This window comes from Xenopus laevis, chromosome 9_10L (genome assembly GCF_017654675.1).
Source record: "Xenopus laevis strain J_2021 chromosome 9_10L, Xenopus_laevis_v10.1, whole genome shotgun sequence".
In the NCBI taxonomy this organism is placed as follows: Eukaryota; Metazoa; Chordata; class Amphibia; order Anura; family Pipidae; genus Xenopus; species Xenopus laevis.
In genome coordinates this window covers 85,993,654-86,019,168 of record NC_054387.1, presented here as the reverse complement: position 1 = coordinate 86,019,168, position 25,515 = coordinate 85,993,654, and the positions used below count along the sequence as shown (strand labels likewise).

The 25,515-nt window shown below is 38.0% G+C and overlaps 1 protein-coding gene across 1 annotated transcript in view; it reads left to right on the top strand.

The window, feature by feature from the left end:
* The first annotated feature begins 942 nt into the window (after window positions 1-942).
* The window catches only part of cps1.L (carbamoyl-phosphate synthase 1 L homeolog), a 57,558-nt gene continuing 32,985 nt past the window's right edge, over window positions 943-25,515 (top strand). Inside the window, 21 exon segments of the mRNA NM_001095640.1 lie at window positions 943-1,047; window positions 6,267-6,376; window positions 7,843-7,987; window positions 10,118-10,207; window positions 10,610-10,666; window positions 11,521-11,613; window positions 15,043-15,132; window positions 15,670-15,798; window positions 15,873-15,979; window positions 16,129-16,270; window positions 16,350-16,427; window positions 17,518-17,616; window positions 17,795-17,890; window positions 18,007-18,196; window positions 19,030-19,187; window positions 19,661-19,789; window positions 20,654-20,798; window positions 20,906-21,116; window positions 21,276-21,474; window positions 21,574-21,750; window positions 21,877-21,995. Coding sequence (NP_001089109.1) covers window positions 943-1,047; window positions 6,267-6,376; window positions 7,843-7,987; window positions 10,118-10,207; window positions 10,610-10,666; window positions 11,521-11,613; window positions 15,043-15,132; window positions 15,670-15,798; window positions 15,873-15,979; window positions 16,129-16,270; window positions 16,350-16,427; window positions 17,518-17,616; window positions 17,795-17,890; window positions 18,007-18,196; window positions 19,030-19,187; window positions 19,661-19,789; window positions 20,654-20,798; window positions 20,906-21,116; window positions 21,276-21,474; window positions 21,574-21,750; window positions 21,877-21,995 — 2,669 coding nt within the window.

Genomic DNA, 25,515 nt, shown 5'->3' with positions numbered 1-25,515 from the left:
ATACAAAATAGTGAAATACAAAAAACCAGCAATGTGATTAGTGCATAGATTACTTAAAGTGCAAGTGCTATATGATAATGTATTGTGCCATATCTTATACTATTTCTATAATGATCTAATCAACGCAGACCCAGCGCATGAAACTTCAAATTGAGATAGGTGCCTCTCCTATTGACTTATACAGGACCTCAACAGGTCTGAGATGGCTGATTTATGGATTCTGGCTTCTTTGCAGTATCAGGGTATACTGTAATAAATCTCGAAAAATTTGAGTTATTTTTCCTCTAACAATTTGAGTTTTCTAGGGGAAAAAATATAGAATTTTTTTGAAATTGTAATATTTGGATTTTAATAAAGAGTGGGAAAGGCATCTATCTCAATTTGACGTTTTTGTAGTCTGTGCTGGGTTTAGCTTGAAAATCAGAGTTTTTCAGGGTTCTCAGGCAAAAATTTCAAGCAATTCGGGTTTTCGCTCAATTTGATCAAGTTTTTCCCACAATCCGATTAAATCAAGATATATAAATTTTTTTAAATCAGGCATGGGAGTTTGGTGGTGTTTTTTTTTAAATACAACATGAGATAAATTCGGGTTTTAGTAGATAACCGCCTTAATGTAGATTAACAAGGCAAACGAATGACACATGCAATATAAAACTGCTATAAAAAACAAAATGATAATTTCTACTGTTGTAATATGTATCTGAACTTCTCTAAAGTGCTAATGTTTATTTAGTGTTGCAACAAAGTCACATTGCATTGTGAAAATAAAATGTACAAAAAGGAAGGTGGAGCCTGCTCTTGGTCAGTTCATTGGCCCAGTATGTACATATAACAGTTAAAGCTGTCCAGAATGAGGCCTTTTCCCTGCCAGTCAGTCTGAGAGACACACTTTTTTACCATTGCTAAACAGAAAGAGCAGAAGGGCTCTAGAAAGTCCTCAGGATGACCAGGATTTTGACAGTATTTAAGGCTGCCAAAGCCTTCAGTGCACCTGCCTATCGCCAATGGAGCTTTTCCAAAGCTGGAATTCGGTTCATGAGTGTTAAGGTATTTTATAATCAATTCTCCTCATTATAATGCACAATGTATTAAGAGCACTGATTTCTAAAAGAGAGGGGGCAAAGACAGGTATAGAGGCAGAAATGCAAATAGACTCTCTTTTTTGTGGGATTTTGAATTCTAAACTGCAATAAAAGATTGCATGAAAGTTTAAAGGGGTTGTTCACTTTTAAACTGACTTTAAGTACGACGGAGAAAGTGATATTCTGAAAAAAAAATTGCAATTGCAATTTTTATTATTTGTGATTTTTGAGTTATTTAACTTTTTATTCAGCAGCTCTCCAGTTTGCAGTTTCAGCAATCTGGTTGCTAGGGTCCAAATTACCCTAGCAACCAGACATTGATGTGAACAAGTATGAAGTATGAGTATGAATAGGAGAGGGTCTAGATAGATAAGTATTAAAACGTAGAAATAGCAATTAATGTGTAGCCTTACAGACATTTGTTTTTTTGAGATGGGGTCAGAAGAAGGCAAATAATTCAAAAACTATGAAAAAGAAAAAATGAAGGCCAAATGAAAATTAACTAAAATGAACTTAAAGATGAACCGTCCCTTTAATGTCACTTTTTTATATTTTCCCATGTAAGCATAAAAACCTACTTGCCCCATACAATACAGGGAAAAAAATAATGTTTTATTTTTCATAGTAACCTATGTTTTTTTGTGCATTTTGGACTGATGCAAACCTCACAAATTTGGATACATAAAGCTAATTAAGTAGTTCTTATTGTACCCTGGGAGAAATACTTCTAGCATTTGTGTATGATTCCCTCTAATAATATTTATCTCGCATTGCTGGCTGCTTGTTCATGTAATTAAAATGCTCTCTGTAAATAAGTATAACTAATTAGATGTGCAATCTCTTAGAATGTGCAGTCCAGTTTTCAGAATTTTTCCCCAAGACCTTGTGAATTTTGAGAATACAATGATGCAGAAGGTTTTACAGGTCATCTCGTTATCTTTAAATTCAGCTTCTCTCTACAACAATGCCCTTTCAACAGCACTTGACTCCCTTGCACCTTCTACCACCCGTCACAGCCGGCCAGCTAAACCCCAACCCTGGCACACTAGTGTAACACGGTACCTCAGAAGATGTAGTAGATCAGCTGAGCGATGGTGGAGAAAGTCACGAACTGATCCTGACTTCATCCACTTCAAATTCATGCTCTCCTGCTATAACCGAGCTCTATCATTAGCCAAAGAACAATACTTCTCTTATCTAATATCTACTATGTCCTCCAAACCACAGCAGCTGTTTGCCACATTTAACTCACTCCTATGCCCCCCTCCACCTCCTCCACCTATTAATGTTACCGCCCAAGACCTTGCTCATTTCTTTAATGAAAAAATCGATCTCATTAGGCTGAGCATACCGTCCGACAACAATCTCAGACCAACGTGCAGTCCACTCACATCTACTTTGCACTCCTTCACCCCTGCAACTCTAGATGAAGTTATCAAACTTCTAGCCAGCTCAAAACCCACCACCTGCTCCCTTGACCCCATACCCTCTCGCCTTCTCCACCCAATCTCTGATACACTCTCTCCTGCACTTACCCACCTATTCAATCTTTCACTCTCTACTGGTACCTTTCCATCATTATACAAACAAGCACTAATCACTCCTATCCTCAAAAAACCTTCCCTTGATCCCAGCTCTCCCACTAACTATCGACCGGTCTCCCTTCTTCCATTCGCATCCAAATTACTAGAAAGGCTTGTTTACAAACGCCTGATCCAGCATCTCACTCACAACTCCCTTCTCGACCCATTGCAATCTGGCTTCCGCCCATCACACTCGACTGAAACTGCACTCACCAAAGTAACCAATGATCTTCTATTGGCAAAGTCTAAAGGTCATTATTCCATTCTAATCCTTCTAGATCTCTCTGCAGCCTTTGACACAGTTGACCACACACTCCTCCTTGACATTCTACACTCAGCTGGCATTCGGGACACTGCTCTTTCATGGTTTACATCTTATCTGTCTGACCGTTCCTTTAAAGTTTCCTTCTCTAACTCTACTTCTACTACTTTCCCACTCTCTGTTGGAGTTCCTCAAGGCTCTGTTCTTGGCCACCTGCTGTTCTCGCTCTATACAACTTCACTAGGAAAACTCATTCAGTCATTTGGACTTCAGTATCACCTTTATGCTGATGACACCCAACTCTACTTGTCTACTCCTGATCTTTCTAATTCTGTCCTTTCCCAAGTCACAGACTGTCTCTCTGCTGTCTCCTCCTGGATGTTACAGCGCCACCTGAAACTGAACCTTTCTAAAACAGAACTCATCATATTTCCTCCAAGATCTTCCCCTGTCCCTCAGATATCACTCACCGTAAACAACACCACCTTTCATTCCACCACACAGGCACGCTGCCTATGAGTCATCTTAGACTCTCATCTGTCTTTTTCACCACACATTCAAACACTTGCAAAATCTTGCCGTATTCAACTGCGCAACATTGCTCGAATACGACCCTATCTCAGTTCAGAATCAACTAAAACACTGATTCAGTCTCTCATCATCTCCCGCCTTGATTACTGCAACTTACTCCTCACAGGTATTCCAACAAGTCACCTTTCACAACTCCAATCTATTCTAAACGCGGCCGCTAGACTCATTCATCTAGCTCGCCGCTCAACATCAGCTGCTCCCATATGTATGTCCCTTCACTGGCTCCCAATCTCTTCGAGAATCAAATTCAAATTACTTACACTCACATTCAAGGCCCTTAATAATGAAACCCCTCCCTATATTTCATCTCTAATCTCCAAATACACTCCTTCACGAAACCTACGCTCTGCTTCTGATCTTCGCCTCACTTCTCCTCTGGTCACTTCTGCCCATTCTCGTCTACAAGACTTCTCTCGGGCTTCTGCTTTTCTCTGGAACTCTTTGCCACAAGCTGTCAGACTTTCTCCTTCTTTCCAAACTTTCAAGCGCTCCTTAAAGACCCATCTGTTTAAAGAGGCCTATTCGATGTACCTTAACTAATCATTGCTGTATCAAAAATGACAAAGTGTTTATACAATCCTAATGTCTCAATTGTACCCTAACTTTTAGTTTGTAAACCCTATTGTACTCTGTAATCCTTGTCTGTTATCCACCATTTATTCCCTGTTTGCTATAACTGCAGTAAAGCACTGCGTATCTTGACAGCGCTATATAAATAAATGATGATGATGATGATGATCTTTAAATTTTTGGCAGTGCTAATCCGCTAAACTCGGGATTTGTCTGTAAATCCCAAATAATCTTCAATTGTGAATATGGTAAATTTAGTTTTTGATAAGATGCAAGCAGGTATGCAAAAGTAGAGTTCATCTTCCAATTATTTTATTCTAGACTTTAATAATTGACTGTATAATAAATAGAAGTTACATTTTTTCTTTAAATAATTGGATTTTCTCTTAAAATATTCTGTAGTGAGATGCCACAAGTAACGCCTAACAACCTGTTTCATTGACTGGATAAATTGGCTGGACATTGTGTTCTTTAAAGACTAGGAGTAATATTGTGAAAGTAAATGTCCCTTAGATCACTGGAGAGGTTTCAGAACAACAATATTTAGGTGCCAACTCTGGGCAGGATTTAGAAAAACTGTGGATATGTTTCATTGCACATAACTTTTAGTATGTTGCAGAATGTCCAATTCTAAACAACCTTTCAGTTGTCTTCGTTATTTTTTTTTTTTAATTATTTGCCTTTTTCTTCTGACTCTATACAGCTTTCAAATGGGGGTCACTGACCCCATCTAAAAAACAAATGCTCTGTAAGGCAGCACATGTATTGTTAATGCTACTTTTTATTACTCATCTTTCTATTCAGGCCCTCTACTATTTCAGTCTCTTTTTCAAATCAATGCATGGTTGCTAGGGTAATTTGGACCCTAGCAGCCAAATTGCTGAAAAATGCAAACTGGAGAGCTGCTGAATAAAAAGCTAAATAACTCAAAAACCGCAAATAATAAAAATGAGTACAGCAGAGAGGCCAAATAATGCACAGTATGAGTATGAGTGTCATATGATGGTATAATACAATACTGTTGTTGTGCCCAGGTCATATCTTGAACTGGAAAATATTATTGATGATTGTTAGTTAAACCTTTATTCTTTAGTCCTTTTGCTTTTCTCACTTCTCACTGATTTAATTCAAGGGAAATTTCTGTATAGTATATAGGTCCTATATTATTTTCCATTCATCCTGGAACAGGAGCATTTGTCCTAAAGTCAGATGTCCTAGCCTGACCTATTAATTAGCATAACGAAGAACCACAGTCAGAAGAAGCATATAAATGATACTGGTTAATGGAATGTCTGGAATCCATAGACCCAGGTACCACATTAGGCATACATTTTCTGATATAGATAGGTTGAGATTTAATTAGGTTCTACTGATTTATAGAAGCTGATATTAGTTTATTGCATAGCTCACACAATAAGGCATTTGCTTCTCAGATACTGTTACCCAGAACCGAGCTGGTTTATGTGCCTTATAACATTGGTTACATCAATATATTCCTTGCATCTATATTGAAATCTTATTCTGGCACCACTATTTCTTTTTTATGTGCTTGTGTGCAGCACACACAGAATGAGGTTATCAAACTGTAACTCTAAGGTCTCATACACATGGATAACTTCTTCATCCTTCAAGAGCCACACTAAAAAAAAAAGCACAGAATCTTTTTTTTTTAAGTTCCCAGTGCATTTTTATTCTCTAGGTTTCTAAACATGTTCTGAACCAAATGTGTTCAAGCTATTTTTACAGTAGAAAATGCACATTTGGGTGAAATGCTGCGTCTCTCTTCTGTATCTGAGTTTGGCAAAAAAATATAAACTGTCATGCATCTACAGTGGTTATTTACTAAAGACCACACATAATAGAACGTGCTGCACATCCAAAATGCGTAAAACTTCACTCTCATTCCAAATTGATTCAAATCATTTTACAAATATCATAAGGCCAGGACACACAGCCTGACGTGTTTCAGACCTCAACTTGCTCCAAGTGCTTATTCTAAACACAGGAATGGATGGTACTGGATTTGTTGCCTAAACTGGCTGCAGACACTGACACTCCCATGGCTACAGCACACAGGCCTTTTGTTCTACTGAGTAGCATTGGTAAAAACTCTGCCATTAATATTTATACATCTTTTTTAGAACAAATGTTGTGACTCTGAATTATGTGTTAATACAGGCACACACTGCAAACCTAGTACTGGAGGATGGGACCAAGCTCAAAGGATATTCCTTTGGTCACCCAACATCTGTAGCTGGAGAAGTCATTTTCAATACTGGCCTAGCAGGGTAAGGAACTGATTAAAAATGATTCTATCGTGATTTTTATGGTGCAGTTTTATTTATAAATGACACTGTTTACAATACAAATAATTCACTATAAGGTATAAAATGTTATTCCTGATACTACAAATGTAATTTTTTTAGCTGTAATATTGGTGTGTAGGCAGCCATCTTAGGTCATTTTGCATGATCCTGTGCTTTCAGAAACAGCCAGCACTTCTCAATGCAACTGCTTTCAGATGAGCTATTGTTTTCTGGATGAGTCACAGTGGAACTTGGAGTTTACTATTGATTGTTGTTCTTAAATCTACCACTAGGGGTATGGGAGCATTTTTAGCAATGCAGGTGTCTGGAAGATGTTTTCTTGTTACCATCCCATTGTTCTGTTGATCGCCTGCGAGGGGGGGGGTGATATCACTCCAACTTACAGTGGAGCAGTAAAGAGTGACTGAAGTTTATCAGACCACAAGTCACATGACTGCAACTAACTACATGTTAGATTTCAAAATTAAATACAAAAAAATCTTTTTGGTCTTTTGATGAATGGGTTTCAGTGTAGGATTCTGCTGGAGCAGCACTATTAACTAACGTGTTTTTAAAAAAAGCATGTTTTCCTGTGACAGAATCCCTTTCTTTATCAATAAATAATGTTGAATATTAAGCAATGCATGGATGCAGTGCTTTCCTTTCCTTTAATGAAATTTTTACTAACTGCTTGCAGATGGTGCCTTGTCTTTAAAGAAAGTGTAAACTCTCAAAACAGAATGACGTTATAACAACAGCACCATCTGCTGGTCAGTTCTGCTTACTGGCCTGACAGTCTGGACAAAATTTCAGAAAATATAGAAGAAAGTCTTCCAATGATGCTCTGTTTTAAAAGTACAGAAAATAATTATCTGACGTTATCAGGCCAGTAACAATTGTAATCCCCCCATCTTTTCACCTACTAGCCCACTCAGGTGTGCCCCTGCTACTTCATCCTTGATCCACCGAATCACCACTTACATGGCACCTAGCTTCCCTTGGCCTTTGTGGCCCTATTCCTGATCTTCCACTACCCCTTTTCACCATATTGACCCTTACAATTTTCCAAGCATACAGTATATGTAGAACTAACATGAGAAACAACTGTTCCTGTAGAGTGCAATTCAATTGCAACATGTGTGACCCTGTGTACTTATTATACAATATTAAATATGTCTTATTGTCCTGGTAGTTACAAGGCCTTCTAACATCTCTGTTCCCTCCTGCTGGCTGGCTTGTACGTGAGTTTGTGCCAATGCCACATCAGAGAATTACCTGTATTAAGCCTACTGTACTGGTCTTTCTAAATGTAATTTTCTGTGTACCCTTATGTACAACACAGCAGAATATGTTAATCCATTATAAATGGTTATAATGTCCATGATAGGCAGCCCTTGTTACATACTGTATGTAATGTATGATGGAAAATCTAATTATTCTGATCCCAGGTATGTGGAAGCCATAACAGACCCTGGCTACCGTGGGCAGATTCTCACGCTTACCAACCCTATCATTGGAAATGGAGGCGCACCAGACACCACAGCGCTGGATTCGCATGGTCTCATGAAGTTTCTAGAGTCAGAGCATATCCAGGTAAGATAGCCGTGCTACAAAAATCGGATGCCTACCAATGTTTCTTTCTACACCCTGATAAGTGGCAAAATGACATGTAACTTTGCTTAGTAATTTTTGGAGTGTTTAATGACATGAAATATGTATCACTTCAGTAGATAGGGAAAGCTTCTAACTTGGATAAGCCATTAGAGACTATTGAAGGGGTCACCCCAGATTGGCGTTATTCCTTTTGCTAACTCTTACTGAGTTTGAACATGTTGCACAACATCCAGCTGCTCCTGTTTCAGCTCTTCTGGTCCCCCAGACTTACTTAAAGGGCAACTAAAGTCTAAAATAGAATAATGTTAGAAATGCTGTATTTTGTATACTAAATATAAACATGAACTTACTGCACCAGAAGCCCAATTAAACAAATGATTTATATTTTTAAAATTGGCGCAGGGGGCTGTCATCTTGTAACTTTGTTAAACATCTTTGCAATACCAAGACTACGCACATGCTCAGTGTGGTCTGGGCTTCAGTTGGGAGGTTAAGCTTAGGGATCGTCATAAATGATCAAAACAGCACAAGTCGAATAATATCTGCCAGAAGCCGCAAGACTGATTAATAATCAGAATATACAGACTGCACTGGGTCTCTGGATACACATCTACACAGTTGTTACAGGGAAACAAACAAATCTGCTTGAGTTCTGGGAAGTAAGGTGGCTGGCTCCCCCCTGTCATTTGAAAGTAAGATCGTTTCCCTGCACAACAGTAAGTTTCCTAACTGCAGCTGCCAGAGCAAATAAAATGAGGGGTGAATTTCACTGCATACAGTCAGGTTTCTTATAAAAACGGTACACATTTTTTAATTAAGGTATATTGGAGATAGGCTTCTTTTTCATTAAAGAAAGTAAAAATAGGATTTAATTTTTTTGCCTTTACATCCCCTTTAAGCCCTCATGCTGTATCCCAATATGTGTCTTTGCCACTGGATCATTATTACCACTATATTCCACATTAGTGCCAAAATGCTCATGCTCACTAGCATCCAGGGGAGTAACAAGCGACTAAACCTCTTGTAAGCATAGGGCTCCTGCATTGGCCCACACACCAACCTCACTAACCAGACTCCCCACTCCCATGTAGTTATCTAGAAAAAGAGTTATTCAGTAGTATTATCACATTGTCCCATCTTGCCAGGTTGCCTCTTGTCCATGTGTTTGGTTGCCAAACAGGAGTATGTGTTCAATTCCTAGTTCCCAGTGTGTGTGGTTCTCGTTGAAGATCACTGCTAGAGAACTTGAAAAAGGAATTGACATTGCCAGACATTGTGATTGCTAACCCCTCTGTCCAGCTCTTCCTTTCCTAACTGTTGGGTACAAGGCAACTGGGCCATTTGGGGGAGTCTGCTAGGTGTGGCTGTAGATGGAGTCTGTGCAGTGGTCCTATGTTAAAAAGATGAATTTAATTCTCCTTTAAACATATGGTAAGGACACATTGACTTATAACAATGTTACACAAAATGTGGATATTGAGTGTACCTGGTATAATTAGATCTGGATGTAAATAAACATTTACTCAGAGTCTTTAGAGAGGCCCTTCTCACTCACTATCACTGGCAGGCTTTGCTGAAAAGTAAGCAGAAAAATTAATGTTGCTAATGTCTTCCAAACCCAAGCTTGGACAGCTCTATTGATAGACAGGAGGAAGTATCTGATCCCTTGTTTGATATGCAAGGCAAGAGGTGGATAATAAGGCTATGAGCTTTTTTATGGTGAAACAGAATGCATATTACTGTAACATTCTCAGCTCAGAATATTCACAGCAAAACTGTACCAGGCAATGAAAGGTCACTCACCCCTACTTACCCAAATGATTCTACCACAACCTAATTACTCCCTCTTTATAAATGAAAAGCTTTTTTAGTGTTATGTACAATATTATGCATTGTTTTCAGTACTACAATATCCCTATAATAATACAGCATGCCCTTGTATACAAAAACACCCTATATTTTACTGCTAAAGTAACTTACTGATTTCAAATTAATTTACGGAGATTTCATTTCCACCAAAGCCTTTGGGGCATCTATATGGCCAGTCTGGTGTATAATTTTCTTGTGTATCCAGAATGCTGTTTTTAGCCACCTCCTGTGTCCCTGCAGGTATCAGGGTTGCTGGTTTTGGATTACACTAATCAATACAGTCACTGGAGAGCCGTGAAGTCATTGTCAGAGTGGCTACATGAAGAAAAGGTACAGAATTATTGCTGCTTTATGTTCTATAAACAACTGTTAAAGTATTTGTTGTAAAATAGCATGTGTTTATTACAAAGCACAAATCTGTCGTAAGATGGGATCTATTTGTATTTGATTTACTATATGATATGTATATGAAAATAAAGACAGCAAACACATTTCTAATTTAGCCTTTTCGAATCCGTTTGTGCAAGTTATTTACTGGGAAACAGTAGTATACACATAATTTGTGCATTCAGCATAGAGAAACAATATATAGCATTGAGTTATCCTCCCACCTAGTGGATGTTATCTAGTACTGCATATAACACTTTCACTTCATATAACGCTTTCACTCCCCACTGGAGATTTATTTGTATTGCATTACACAGTCCCTTCTTTAACTGCTCTCTCCTACAGGTGCCTGCCCTCTGTGGAATTGACACTAGAATGCTGGCCAAGAAAATCCGAGACAAGGTGAGAGAAACAGGGACAGATGCTCCTGGCAAGAATCCATAACCATTAGTTGAAGATCACTAAAGTAGTTTATTCAGTATAGAGAATGCATTCCTAAACCACTATACAAATGTGTGATATTTCACCACAACATATATTAATGTAATCTAGAAATTAGACATGTTAGATATGTTACAGCATAGGCCAGAGGTTTGGAAACTGCCCCCCCCCCCCCGCTGGAAGCAGTAATTCAGGAAGGTATATAATTTAATTTTACTGTTCTATAATTTTGTGGGCCAGACTTGCCATCAATTGTACAAAGAAGGGGTTGAACGTGAATATGCCTAAAATACGAACAATACATTCTACATGTTGTTGCTGCAAACCTGCAAATGATGCGCTGTCAGTCAGCTTCCCTTACAGAGCATTTGTTTTTAGATTGGGTCAGTTGCTTAGAACTGGCCATTCGATAACATGCTAAAAGTTAATGTAAAGGGGAACCACCCCTTTAAATTAGAAAAGTGTGTTCTGATTGATTCCTTCATTCACAATGCACTTACTATGATATTAAATCTTCCCCCAGCCAATAGATTTTCTATGGCCACCAATGGGTATCTAATGAGACCGGGGTGCAGTTGGGTGGGTTTGCACCTAGTTACCCAGAAAATACTGGGTTTGTTTGTATTCTAGAATTGCTTGAGGCATTTTACAATAGTTATAATATTTTGCTATTACTTTGAGCATGTTGTAGCATACTCTTCTGGTACATGAGTGGGCATGCAGAATATCTGTACTCTGTTGGATCTTATCTTATCTATCTCTTATTTGGTTTAAAATAAACAAAAAAGTGACAAAAAAAAAAATTCTCCTTTCAGGGCACTGTATTGGGTAAAATTGAGTTTGAGGGGCAGCCTGTTGAATTGGTAGATCCAAACAAAAGGAATTTAATTGCCGAAGTGTCAACTAAGGTAAGTGACATTATTTTTCTGTTAGATTCAGCTCCAGGCTAAAGCACCATTGTTGCAGAAACATTTTTATTCTTTTCATAGTCTTTCAAGATGGGCCTAAACTCAGCCCATGGCATATATTCAGCCGAGAAAATGAAAATGAAAATGTAAAGATTCTTCTGCTATGCCATACATTCAGTCCTTCATTGCCAGCCTTGCCTGGTGATAAGTCAAATTTCACATTTATGGGGTTTGCTCACATCTATCAAACAAAACTGCAGATGTATGAGGTTATCAATAAATGGCCACATTTATCTGTAGGTTAAAAACAAGATATGAGCTCTCCTTGCAGGCCAGCAGTGAGTTTATCTGAGGAGGTGTGCATTTAAGGGGTTGAAAAAATACACATAAGTTCAAGATCTTGCAAGGAGTACACACCAGTAGTCTTTAGATTCACAATAGACATTAAAATGTAATCTCTCTGACACCCAGCAAGTTGCATTTGCACACTGCACTAGTGCTTACAAAATTGAGACTCCAACATGAGCTATTAAACATCATTTGTGATCACAAAGTGCAATTTAGACTGCAAATTGCCATGTATTCACCCATAATGCAGTATTTCCCCCCTGTTATTCCAGTATAATTGTGGCCAAGGGAGTTGCACCTGATGTGTCAAACCATTACAGATGTGTGTGTTTGCAAAATAGGTAGTTGGAATTGCCTTGCTTAACCTGCATGTTATTTTTTTGGCGCACATCTAATGCACCGAATGGAACCACATTCAGACACAACACCAAATGCAGCCACAATTATGCTGGAATTATGGTGAATGCTGGGTATAACAATTGCTTCTAAGATCACACTTGGCACACTGCAATGGTGGTCATAAATAAATGGCTCTTAAAAAGTTTCTCCTTCTAACCTTGGGCAAGGTATGAGGAGGAATCTAAGTATGCTTACTCAGCACAAGCTGTGCTGCCTGTAGATCTGTAACTATTACTAGAGTATCAGTAAAAAGGAACAATATACAGAATGGTTCAGAGTCCCTCTCCAATGAATCTGTCAAAAATGTGTTAAATAACTCATATTTATACTCAAATATATGTGTTTTAGTTTCTGTTTTTATTTTTCTATTGCTATATTTATAAATATATATAATATATTAAATATATTGTCTCGTTAACCAATGATGGCTGAAGCCTGGCTTTCCACAGCCTTTCTTATCACCCTCCTGGCAGGGACATGGTGTAGGGAGTGAGAGGAGTCATTGGACATCTCTGGGTAGTGACCAGCTAAAATCATGGTTACATTATCTCCAAGGGAATGAAATTGGCTGGATCAAGCCCCAGCCAAGTTTTCTCATAGCCTGTGCAGAGATGCTTAAAGATTACTTTACAAGGAAAATGTTAGGGCACAGTGTATTTTCTTAACCCAGATATAATAAGATACAGACTTGGACGTAAAGTAGTAAATAAGTTCCATACAGATCATGATTTAATGAGGAAGAAATACAAGCAGTGTTAGATTGGGATGCCAGGGGACCACCAAAAAACCTGCTTACACTACATACTCACTCATTACTCTTCTAGTCTCTTTTCTTAGCATACTATGCTCTATTTAGCCTCTTTGTCCCCATAAAGAAATAGGTACTGAACATGAAATAGGCCAAATGGTTAGAAGCATGAGAGCCCACATACACTTCGACCCACCGGGAGTTTTCCTGATATCCCTGGAGCCAGTCTGACACTGGATACAAGTAGTTCTTGTTCGGTGCATCATAAAGATCAAACACAAGTCAGGCACCGATGACAAAAAGAGAAATATTTATATTTAATAGTGTCTTACAAAAGACTTAAAAAGCTATCCAGTAAAATAAAAACTGACAATAATGAAATCTAGCAATAGTAGCAATTAGCAAACACAGTAATCTGTCTGCTTTACTGACAAACAGACACTTAATATAAACCAGCATGAGGCACATTTAATTTCAGCAAGATCCAAAAATTGATTTCTTACCAGCTGCTTCTGCCTCATTCATTAACGCTGTGCTCACACCAATAAAATTAGGTTAAAAAATATTTGTTCTGAAAGAAAATGGTTTTTCTAGTCTGTATTATACGTGCAGCTTGATAATATGATACATTCTAGCTATATTATATTTCTACCTTTGGGAACAGAGTATGCTGACCTCAGTGGTTGGGGTGAATTGAACTATAGAGGGGGTGTCATATAAAGGAGGTGATGCTTTCATTTTGACATATTAGCAGTATAACAAACTTCTTATGTCTGTAGAAAAATAATAAAAAATAATGTAAAGTGTATAAATGCTGTGATGAGCATTTTGAGATATTTTTCATTAATTTATGTAAGGATTTACACTTCCATTAAGTTGCTGTTTCAGTTACTTCTCAGTATACATGAAGGTCCATTATGAACTTATCTGCATTATCAACCCAGGCCACAGTCCAGTTGGTTACTTGATGAAGTCTGTTCAATGGGATCAGTGGTCCACACATTCTCTCCTTTAAAAAGTTCCACAAATATTGTTTAGGTAGGGGAGATTTGTGCAGGTCCTTATCTTCCACAAACAGAATATATAGATAAATCTGTGCTGTAACTCGGCTTAGGCACTGCTGTAGAGCATGACATTTTTCCAGAAGCCTTATGTATAAAAGAGATTTGCTTGGAATATTTTCTGCCACATTTGGCAGTGGAGAAACTAGAAGAAACTATCTTCCAGAGCAAACGTAAACAACTCTTAACTCTTTAGTGCTCATCATATATCACATAGTGTGGATAAAATAGGGCCCAACAAAGTTCCTTTGTTAAACCCTAAGCACTAACTGGATGCTGATCATCCAGCTGATGATTTTCTCTTTATTTACATTCTCCCTTTCTCTTGGCCTTTCAGGACAATAAAGTTAAGAATATATCGACCAACTGTAATTGTTTGTAAACAGTTACTAAATCTCCTTTTTTGGGCTCATATTATTTTTTATTATAATTTATAGTAAGATGACCCCTTCACTCTATTTACCATGGCAGCAATGATCTGAATGCATACTTTGTAGCACTGGTCAATAAAATACACCATCATTTATTAGATAGTGCCAGCAAGTTACACAGCACTTTACATTAATTTATAACAAACAGGGGTCTTACAATAATTTACAGAGGGCCCTGTGCACACAAGCATATGATCTCAAGATATTAATAAAAATTAAACGAAGCCTTCTTTAAATTAAATAAAACCACTGATCCATAGGCCAAGTGCTTCTGGCTCAGTGGTTGGGGCACAAGCTTTGCTTTAAAAAGTCCAAATTAGAATTAAGGTAACAATAAAAATGGGTATTTTATTACTCGTATCCCTTTATACTATAGTGACATTAGGAAAGCAAAAATGGATAAGACCAGGCTTTAAAACATATTTTCTTGTTTGAAATTTAGGAAATCAAAGTGTATGGTAAAGGAAACCCAGTCAAAATTGTGGCAGTGGACTGTGGTGTGAAGCATAATACCATTCGTCAGCTGGTACAGGTAAGTGTGTGTGCTGGCCTCTGGAAAGTAAAAGTCTATATTTGTAGATTTTATAGCTGAAGCTTGAAACATTGTTGACGTCTTTACAAATGAGTTAATTAAAACTAATTCTTTACAAATAGATAATCACCATTTTTATAAAGATGTGTAAGTAAGTCAACTTCAGGCAAATTTTTGGCATGAAAAATTCATATATTATTTTACATACAAGACAAATTGGTGTGGTTTAATTCCGTTGCATGAACGTATGAGTTTTTTTGGTGGTGATCTTTCAAAGATCTCAACTTCAGATGGATAACATTAGGAAATAATAAAGAAAATAAAAACCTTCTTAATTCCTATTGGATTTACAAATACCAAATTCCAGACTATACCTTAGAAGGTTGACTTTAGGAATAGTTAAGCTATCCCTTAGTAGGAAAAGGTATACAGTCACTTTCTTGTATAGGGATGCTAAGACTTGCTATATAATTGCAATAGGATAGTTTAAAACTATTGCAATACTTTTATTATTTTTCAACTCCCTTTGTTTTGCAGAGAGGAGCAGAAGTCAACCTAGTTCCCTGGAATCATGACTTCTCCAAGATGGAATATGATGGTCTTTTTCTAACTAATGGACCTGGGAATCCAGAGCTGGCACAACCATTAATTCAGAATCTCAGAAAGGTAATTTTGGCACCCAGAAAGCATATTTGGCACAGGCAAAATTGTGTATACTGACCTGTTCCCTTAATGTCTAGGTTTTTAACAGTGACCGTCCTGAGCCCGTGTTTGGTGTCAGTATGGGAAATGAGATTGCGGCTTTAGCAGCTGGAGCCCGAACCTACAGGCTTCCCATGGCCAACAGGTACACTGTGACCAAAAATAGTAAGCCCAAAATGTTGAAATGACCAAACTAATCTAAAACACAATGTTCTGATAATTAGAATTAGTACTGTGTCTAGGGATTAAGATTATTCACTGCTAATGTAACTAACAATACATTTATTGGTGCAGGGGGCAGAATCAGCCTGTAATGAACACAATGAATGGACAGGCATTCATCACTGCACAAAACCATGCATATGGGGTTGATAGTAACTCACTTCCACAAGGTTGGAAACCACTGTTTGTGAACATCAATGATCAGAGCAATGAGGTAGGTGCTTGGCTTTATAGGCTACATTTTTGAAATAATAAGAATGCATTTTTCAACTCCTAACCAATTTTCCCCATAGGGAATCATGCATGAGACCAAGCCAATATTTACAGCACAGTTTCACCCTGAAGGAAGCCCTGGGCCAGCTGATACAGAGGTAGTGCTTGAATTTATTAGTAACCATTAGTCATAGTAGGCTGCTCAGGAGACCCATATTTGTGGACTAATGCCTAAAATATTTATTTTAGGTATATGATACTGTGGGGGGTGTTGTTTCATTTGGCCTACCACTACTGTACCTTGCTATAATAGATTATAGTTTGTATTTACAATAAATGGGCATCTGCAGTAGATAATTACTTATCCCAGCGTGCTGAAAGGCAGATTTAGCATATGTGGATCAGGCATACAGCCACCCTTATTCACTGAATTCAATGGCATGTCACAGACAGAGACCTATGCATTGATGAGAGCAGTGATAAAATGGATATGCTAACTTAATGGATAATTTACTTAACATAAGGAAATGTGCAAAATGCAGAGAACTGCAGCTGCCACAATAAGTTTTCCACTGCCTGCACTCGGTAGCACTATATTCATGAAGGACTGCAGGTGGGGACCACGCCATCTCCTGTCAACCCCCATCTGTCCCATAACAATTAGACATGCAAACTAGGGAGCCGCAGAGGATGCAGTTTGCAACAGGACCCTGTAGTATGGCGGCCAGTAAGGACAGGGCTGGCCTGTGCACCTAATGCTGTGGCTTCTGCCTTACACCATAGTTGTTTTATTTGGGGACTCTTGCACCCCTTAGTGCTCTCGTGCTTCTTCCCCTGGTCATTTTAAATGACTCCCTTAAGACTTATATATAAAAGCAACCAAAATATGAGGGATCATTTACAATGACCAAGGAAAGAGATGGAATCCCTTAGTACCCCGCGCATTCTTTCCCCAGTCTGGCTGCCATCTGCATCTGAATGACATGTTAAAGGATGCATAAAGAGGAGAGCAGGGGAACATCAATGTTACTCCTCCCTTCCTTTCTCTCAAAAATATTAGGCCCTAGGGCCATGGGCAGAATTATATTCATCAGCAGCTATTGTACCAACTGCAGCCATTTTTTGCAAAGTGTACCCCTTTTCTTTTATACTCATATTTTGATCCATAATAATATTAAAGTTATTCTTGTCATTTTACCATATCACTATTTGGAATCCATTATTGATTTTTTTTTTTTTTTATCACAGTTTCTTTTCGATGTTTTCATGTCAATGATAAAGAAGGGTAAAAGCACCACACTGGCATCAGTAATGCCCAAACCAGCACTGTTGTCTAAAAGGATAGAGGTAAGATGAACAAGCTATGTAGATTACCAAAGTTGTAAAGGTGAGTTGCAACAGTCTGCAGATGAGATAGAAAATCACACCTCGAGTATCCACATTTATAGCTGTCTGTAACTGATTCCATTTCTGAAGAAATGTCACCTTCCCTATTAATTGCTGTGATTGTCTCCTCAATGTATAGGTGTCTAAAGTCCTTATTTTGGGCTCTGGAGGTCTCTCAATTGGACAGGCGGGAGAGTTTGATTACTCTGGGTCTCAGGCTGTGAAAGCTATGAAGGTAAAGTAAAATAAGAATTATTTTTCAATGGAGAACATTTTTTTTTCCTCTATGAGACACTTTAAAGTGAACCATTCATTTGGTAGTGTTTCTAACATGATTTCCACAATTCACAGGAAGAGAATGTGAAAACAGTTCTCATGAACCCCAATATCGCATCAGTCCAGACCAATGAAATGGGTTTGAAACAAGCCGACACTGTGTATTTCCTGCCCATCACACCACAGTTTGTCACTGAGGTTATCAAAGCAGAACGTCCTGATGGCATCATTCTGGGAATGGGTGGCCAAACTGCACTGAACTGCGGTAAGACTATTCGTATTTAAATATAAATATTACAAGATTAACAACTTGCCTGAGTGCATCACTAACTTTCTTAACTATTCCAAAGCCCCTTTTTGACTGCACTTGCCACATTAACTGCAGGATCATCTTCCCTAAATGTACAGTTCCCTGATCAGTTCATTGACATCACTAACTACATAACTGGAGTCTAAAATAATCACTAGCATAATCACAGACTTCCTTAATTGCATTGCCTTGCTGCTTTTTGAGGCTTGATGACTAATGCCTCAAGCCACATCTATAGCTTCACTAATTGGTATATTTATTGAAATTAAATCATGCCGAAGCTAATTATTAATCTATTTCGTTGTTTCTACAAACATCAGATAAATGTGGTGAGTTTTTAATGCATAAAAAACTAGCTCTTAATAAGCTGCCTATTTTTCAAATGATGAAAGACAGTCCACCAAGTTTCTCCTCTAGTAAACTGTGATGCCCCTTAAAATATGCCTCTAAGGGTTAATAATTAAGATCCCCAATTTTATTATTATTATTACTACCACATAGCTGAGCAAACAACCTTACTGAATGCAATTTGAACAGATAAAAGAGATAGGCAACCTAAACCCTCCTGGTGGATCACTCTGGCCTTGACCAGCAATCTGTAGCAACCCATTGTATGTTTATTTTCATTTCTGTAGTTGCACATACCAGTAAAGTTTAAAAGCTTATCAGTTGCTTTAAGTTACTGGACTGGGACAAAATATGTTCATTTTATGAAATAACCCATTTCCACATACTTCCGATGCATAAGAGTATATATGTGTACAATGATACATTACATTATTCTGCAGGTGTGGATCTGTTCAAACGTGGGGTCCTGAAAGAATATGGTGTGAAAGTTTTGGGTACATCAGTGGAATCAATCATGGCCACAGAAGATCGGCAGCTCTTTTCCGACAAGTTGATGGAAATTAATGAGCCAATAGCCCCTAGCTTTGCTGTGGAAACGGTAATATAGAGATATAGGGATATGAATGAGGAGACAAATAAGATGTTAATGCATGCTGGGAAATGTAGTCATAAAGCATCATGGCTGCATTCTGAAAGCAACACTGCTTGATACAACTTTTTTCTCCAGGGTTTAGAGGCACACTTAATGCAAAAGGATCCACGAGTGAAATTACCTTTAAGATTCTTGATTACACTGCAGTATTGCCAAGCAACTATTGCCCAGTATTTTCACTATATTAGATATTAGATATTACCAAAAAGACTGGCTATAACGGTGATACAGAGAACTCTCAGTGGGGAATTATCTTGCACCTGGGGAACAATTGGGGTTTAAAGAAAGTTTACATACCTGTGAAAGTTTGTTCAGAAAAGATAAATGTATTATGAAACACATTGCTAAAAATAATGTATGACTAAGCGGTCTAGTTACCATCAGAAAATGATTTTAATTAATTTTTTGGTTTTCTGCAGATAAAAGATGCTGTGGATGCAGCTGATAAGATTGGCTATCCTGTCATGATTCGTTCTGCGTACGCTCTGGGTGGCTTGGGGTCAGGACTTTGTCCAGATAAAGAGACACTCATAGACCTGGGAACCAAGGTAAAAAAAAAAGAGTGGGCACTTCAAGGTTGCGGATATTAGCTGCCAAGTGTTCCATTCAAATATTTTGAAGCTACAGTACATCTTGAGTACTCTATGTACTGACTTAATGGATGAGATACTTTGCTACTGACTGCAGATGCTAAATGGGAAGGTAGGCTTAAGTGGAAAAAAAGAGCAAGGTAAATTAGATCCGGAAATGTATTTGCAGAAAATAAATAAGGAAGGCAGAAAAAGTATTAAGAAGAGAAAACTACATGTAAAAAGGTCATTAATTTAAATAAATGATAAAAGAGAATATAGGAGGAAAAGAGAACAGAGTGTCAATGCAGATAGGAGATGATGTTGTGAAATGGGAGGTGTGAGGTTTAATGGAGAGACATGTGCACAAGTACATGGATAAAGAGATTCTAAAAAAACTTTTGCTGTCCTTGGCCTCATTGAAATGGGTGTAAGTCGGCCTCAGTTCAGTAATCCATAGCAAACAGTCAACAATTCATCAAGTCAGTGTAGCTTTTTATATTAAGTTTTGCATCTAGATTTAATTAAAACTATGAGAAATCTGGGGTACAAGGTAGGACAGGATGGCACCAATAAAAAAAATAAAACAAGACATGAGGACTCATTTATAAAATTGGGACAAGGTGAGAATAGTGTGCCAGCCAGAGAAGAAAATGCATTGATATAGCTATTATTGCTGTAGTTTGCGCACTATACAAAAGAAATCAGTGGCATCATCCTAGTTGAGGGGTCTGTGGTGAGCTGGAAGGAAACAGAGTAGGAAGTATTTAGAGAAGCACTACTAGTCATGCATTATCCTGCATCTTAAAATCCTAACCCTTTTCTGTCCTTCCTTTTTTCAAGGCTCTAGTAATGTCCAACCAGATCCTAGTTGAGAGGTCTGTGGTGGGCTGGAAGGAAATCGAGTATGAAGTAGTTAGAGATGCAGCAGATAATTGTGTCACAGTCTGCAACATGGAGAATATGGATGCTATGGGTGTTCACACAGGTAATCTTTTCATGAACTTAGACAAAACTGTATGTTTATATTTTATATAAACTCAAGGTGGTATTGTCAAAGTTGCTAATTAATATTTAACGAATTTTGACTATTAGGGGATTCTATCGTTGTGGCACCAAGTCAGACACTCTCCAATGAAGAGTTCCAGATGCTCAGGTCCTGTGCCATCAAAGTTGTGCGACATTTGGGAATTGTTGGCGAGTGCAACATTCAGTTTGCCCTGCATCCCACGTCACTGGAGTATGTGATCATTGAGGTCAATGCCAGACTCTCCCGTAGTTCTGCTTTGGCTTCAAAGGCTACTGGGTAGGCACATTTTTAGAAATAAACTCTTCTTTTTGTTGCCATTAAATGTATGGTTTCCCATTTTATTTTTGCAAATTTCAGTTATTTCCAATAAAAGCTGCACAGGGCACTGTAATCTGATGTTGGTCAAAGAGGGTAACTGACATATCTTTCGGATAGGTATCCCTTGGCCTTTATTGCTGCCAAAATTGCTTTGGGCATTCCACTTCCTGAGATTAAGAATGTCGTGTCAGGGAAGACAACGGCCTGCTTTGAGCCTAGTCTGGATTATATGGTAACCAAAATCCCTCGGTGGGATCTTGACCGTTTTCATGGGACATCAGGAGTAATTGGCAGTTCCATGAAGAGTGTTGGTGAGGTGAGCATGCAGGACACCAGAAAAGAAAAAAATACTGTATACAACACACAGGGTGATATCATGAAAATTGTGTCCCCAAATATGATTATGTCTGCACAGGTCATGGCAATAGGTCGCACATTTGAGGAGAGTTTCCAGAAAGCCCTTAGGATGTGTCATCCAAGTGTGGATGGATTCACTGCAAACCTTCCGATGAACAAGTCATTTGCTGCAGATGTGAACCTCAGGAAGGAAATGGCTGAACCTACCAGCACGCGTGTCTACAGTATGGCAAAGGTAATTACTGGTTTAATAAACTGAAACACATGCACACATATAAATACAGTAAGTATGGTGGATAAAAATGAATTTTCTGCTCAAGCTTTTTTTAGTTGGTGGCTGCAATGTTCTGATTTGTTTTAGGGTCTGGAGACTGGAATCCATATTGATGAGATCCACAAGCTTACCTCCATTGATAAGTGGTTTCTGTATAAAATGCAGGACATCTTGAACATGGAAAATACCTTAAGATCTACCAGGAGGTAAGTAATTGTTCCACTGTTTTACCTTTTGGCTGAACATAGTATTCCTGCACTTTACTATTTATTTAAGATAGCATAAGATTGTAGCCTTCCAAGACCATAGCAACCATGAGAAACCATGGCAATGAATTAGGAGTGACTTGGATATAAAATTAAGAGGGAAGGAGGAAAGAAAGATAAAGTAAGGGGTAAATAACAGAAGTTACTTTGTTGCAACTTTCTGCTGTTCCAAATATAATTTATGACAATTTTCTTGCTGCACAATTTAATCTCACTGGCAGTTGCTTGACATAGGGCACTTTCTGCATAAGACATTTCATAACCTCTGCCACCAAATGGTGCTTTATTGAAGCACGTTGACAGGAATTAATATGCAGATCTTATTGTGCGTTGGTGGCTCTCGGGCCTCTTAGGAATACTCTGAAAGGTTGTAAAATACTTCCAATTTTGCTATTTAACATTATATAGGTGACATTTTATTTTTGTGGCAGTTCTTATTGAGTAACTATTAGGTAGTTTTCTGTGCATAGTGTGTTGGGTAATACTATGTACACTGCACTGCAGTTGTTTCTTCTCTCATACTGTGTAGTCCCACCCAGTTCATCAAGACGTCTCTATTGGCAGCATAGAAAAGAGTAATTCTGATTTGATTTCAGATACGACTATTCCAGGAATCAGCATTTTTCATTTGCTCTTTTCACTTTTGCAGTTATAGTGCGTCTTTTCCTTCATATAGGGGCAGATATACTAAGCTCAAGTGAATAGTTCGAACGCAAAAATATTCGAATTTCGAAGTATTTTTTTTGGGTACTTCGACCATCAAATCGGTCAAATTTGATCGAATTCGAACGAATCGAATGATTCAAACAATTCCAAGTAAAAATCGTTTGACTATTCGACCATTTGATAATCGAAGTACTGTCTCTGTTTCAAAAAAACTTCGACTTCATACTTCGCCACATTAAAGCTACCGAAGTGCAATGTTAGCCTATGGGGACCTTCCAGAGCACTTTTCTAAGTTTTTTTTTATCGAATAAAAATCATTCGATCGATCGCTTAAAATCGTTTTAATCTTTCGTTTTGAAGGATTTTATCGTTTGATTTTTATAAATAAAATCGTTCGATCGAACCTTTTGCGCTAAAATCTTTCGAATTCGATATTCGAATTCAAAGGATTTTACTTAGAGGGTCAAATTCGAGGGTTTTTTAACCCTCGAAATTCGATCCTTGATAAATCTGCCCCATAGAGTAGGTTTCACAGAATCTTTCATGGGCGTTTTTAGACCAAATTTGAATGCGCATATCAGTTTTCCATAATCTGATTTAACTGTTCGCTTCCCAAGTCTACTACAGAATTATTTCACTTAATTCCAGTGTAATATTCTCTGTACCTCCTAATATAGTGTCATGAACCTTTCTTTGCCTACTGGCAACAGTCAGAAAATGGAATAAATTGCAGTATGTATTTGTGCTGCTGCTTCTGTTTGGATGATTTGTTTTTAGTGCTTAATCCTTCCTTCTCTTGTTTCCCCCACCAAACTATTCATTAGCGGAAACTGCAGCAGTGTAAATACAAGGAATATGAGGCAAAATATAAGCAATTATGAAAGAGAGAAAAATGTTAAGTGAGACAACAGGGAGGATACCGATAAATATGTTGTATTAAGGTATCCTAAAAGTTAATGAAAATGTGAGCATTTTAGTAGCCCCTAATAAAATAGAATGTTTCTGTCTCTGGAATCCCTGCAGTGAACTGGGCAAACACATATGCAGCACAATGATTTCTGTTCTGTGCACATGCACAGCTTCAGTATGCACAGGGAATGCTTGAGAACACTTTAAAATACACTCAAAAAAACAAAAATGATACAGTAACCAGCAATAACAACCTAATTGGAATGCTGCCCTTCCCACTGTGAATGTGTGTGACCCTGGGCATTAAATCTTGCTACAACTGCATGGTACATTTTACACTGAATTTAAACTTGTTTTTTCAATGGAAGGAGAGAGGAACACATTCATATTTGCACAGGGAATCACAAAGCTCGAAGCCTGCTTTATAAACAGAAGTTAAAAAATATTGTATGCAAAGTCTTTATTGGGCAAGCAGAGTTACTGAGCAAGCAGTCAGGGCTTTAGCCACAGGATATTTGTCATGTGATGGCACTTACGTGCAGCGAATCATATCAAAATGATATCCTGAGAACTTGGTCTGGAAACTGGATGCCTACAAAGCCTGCTTATCTGCTTACTTCTTTCCAAGTGTGGCCAATATTAATCTTGCAGTCTGACAACGACTGATGAGGTTAAGTGAATTATTTGCGCTGTTGCAGTAAATCAGTAGAGAGGAATTTATCCGTTGTCCATATTACAAAACCTCAGCCACCCGTTCCTATGTCTGCTTTTCCAGTAAATTACTTTAAGAATTACTAAATGTAAAAAAAGGCTTATTTTGACAGCATTAGGAGGGATGCCTTCTTCTTATAAACCCTAGTGTTACAGGATAAGGCTACATTCAGAGATGTGTTAGCTGCTCCATGGAAGACCTTGAGTGTTAGTTTCACTATTACTAATTACTGAAGGTTTGGGGCAGTTGTTTCCTACTGTTACACACAAACATGTCCAATTAACAGTAAACTCTTGCCTCCCAGCCATCCACTAACTTGTACGTCATTCAGCCGGCAGGGGCAGACGAACCTTCTGCTCTATGGCACCCCTCTAAAGTGTAATACAAAAAAGTAGGCCAGCAGAACAAAGCAAATGAAGAAAGGGAAATCCCTGGCTGCTATAATAAGCAGGGCTTTCTCCACCTTCATTGCTCACATCTATTTTTCTGCTATTTACAAAAAAGCATAATATTGCTAGAACGTGCGTTGAAAGTAGATTCTCTTTTAGCAAGCTAGTTGCATACCTTAGCTGCATCGTTTTGATACCCCTATTTGTTAAATTATTGTAAGTCCCCTGTTTGCTATAATATTGTTAAAAATAAATGATGATTTGCCACTAATTTGATTTGTTGACATTTTAAATGCTACTTGCTACATCCTAAATAGAAACTGTGCAGGTGATACTGGAATGTGAAAGTGGGGAATATACTATAGTGGCGTAATGCCCACATTAAGATTCAGTGCAGTACATGAGCTTTTCTAACGATTTGATGTTAATTTGTCACAATTAGCAATACATTGTGTTTTGTACACTGGCACTAGAGCAAACTTGACAGGTTGTTCTGTCGTAATAGTTCAAGGACAAATATTTCCTCAACAAGCAATTATATTTTCGGGCTGGCCTGAAAGAAAAGCTTTTATTACCGAGCTTCCGATTTCCTTCACAAAGTGATAGGAGTGAGCATGGTAGCATCAATAGATACTTCCTAAAATAAGTAAAATAAGCTTTTGCCATTATTATGTCAACTTCAATATTCTGGTAAGACGTAAAAAAAATTAATATACTTCCAGATTAAATAATGCAACCACAGAATGTAGTACAAAATGCAAGGAAGCACCTATACATTTTCAGG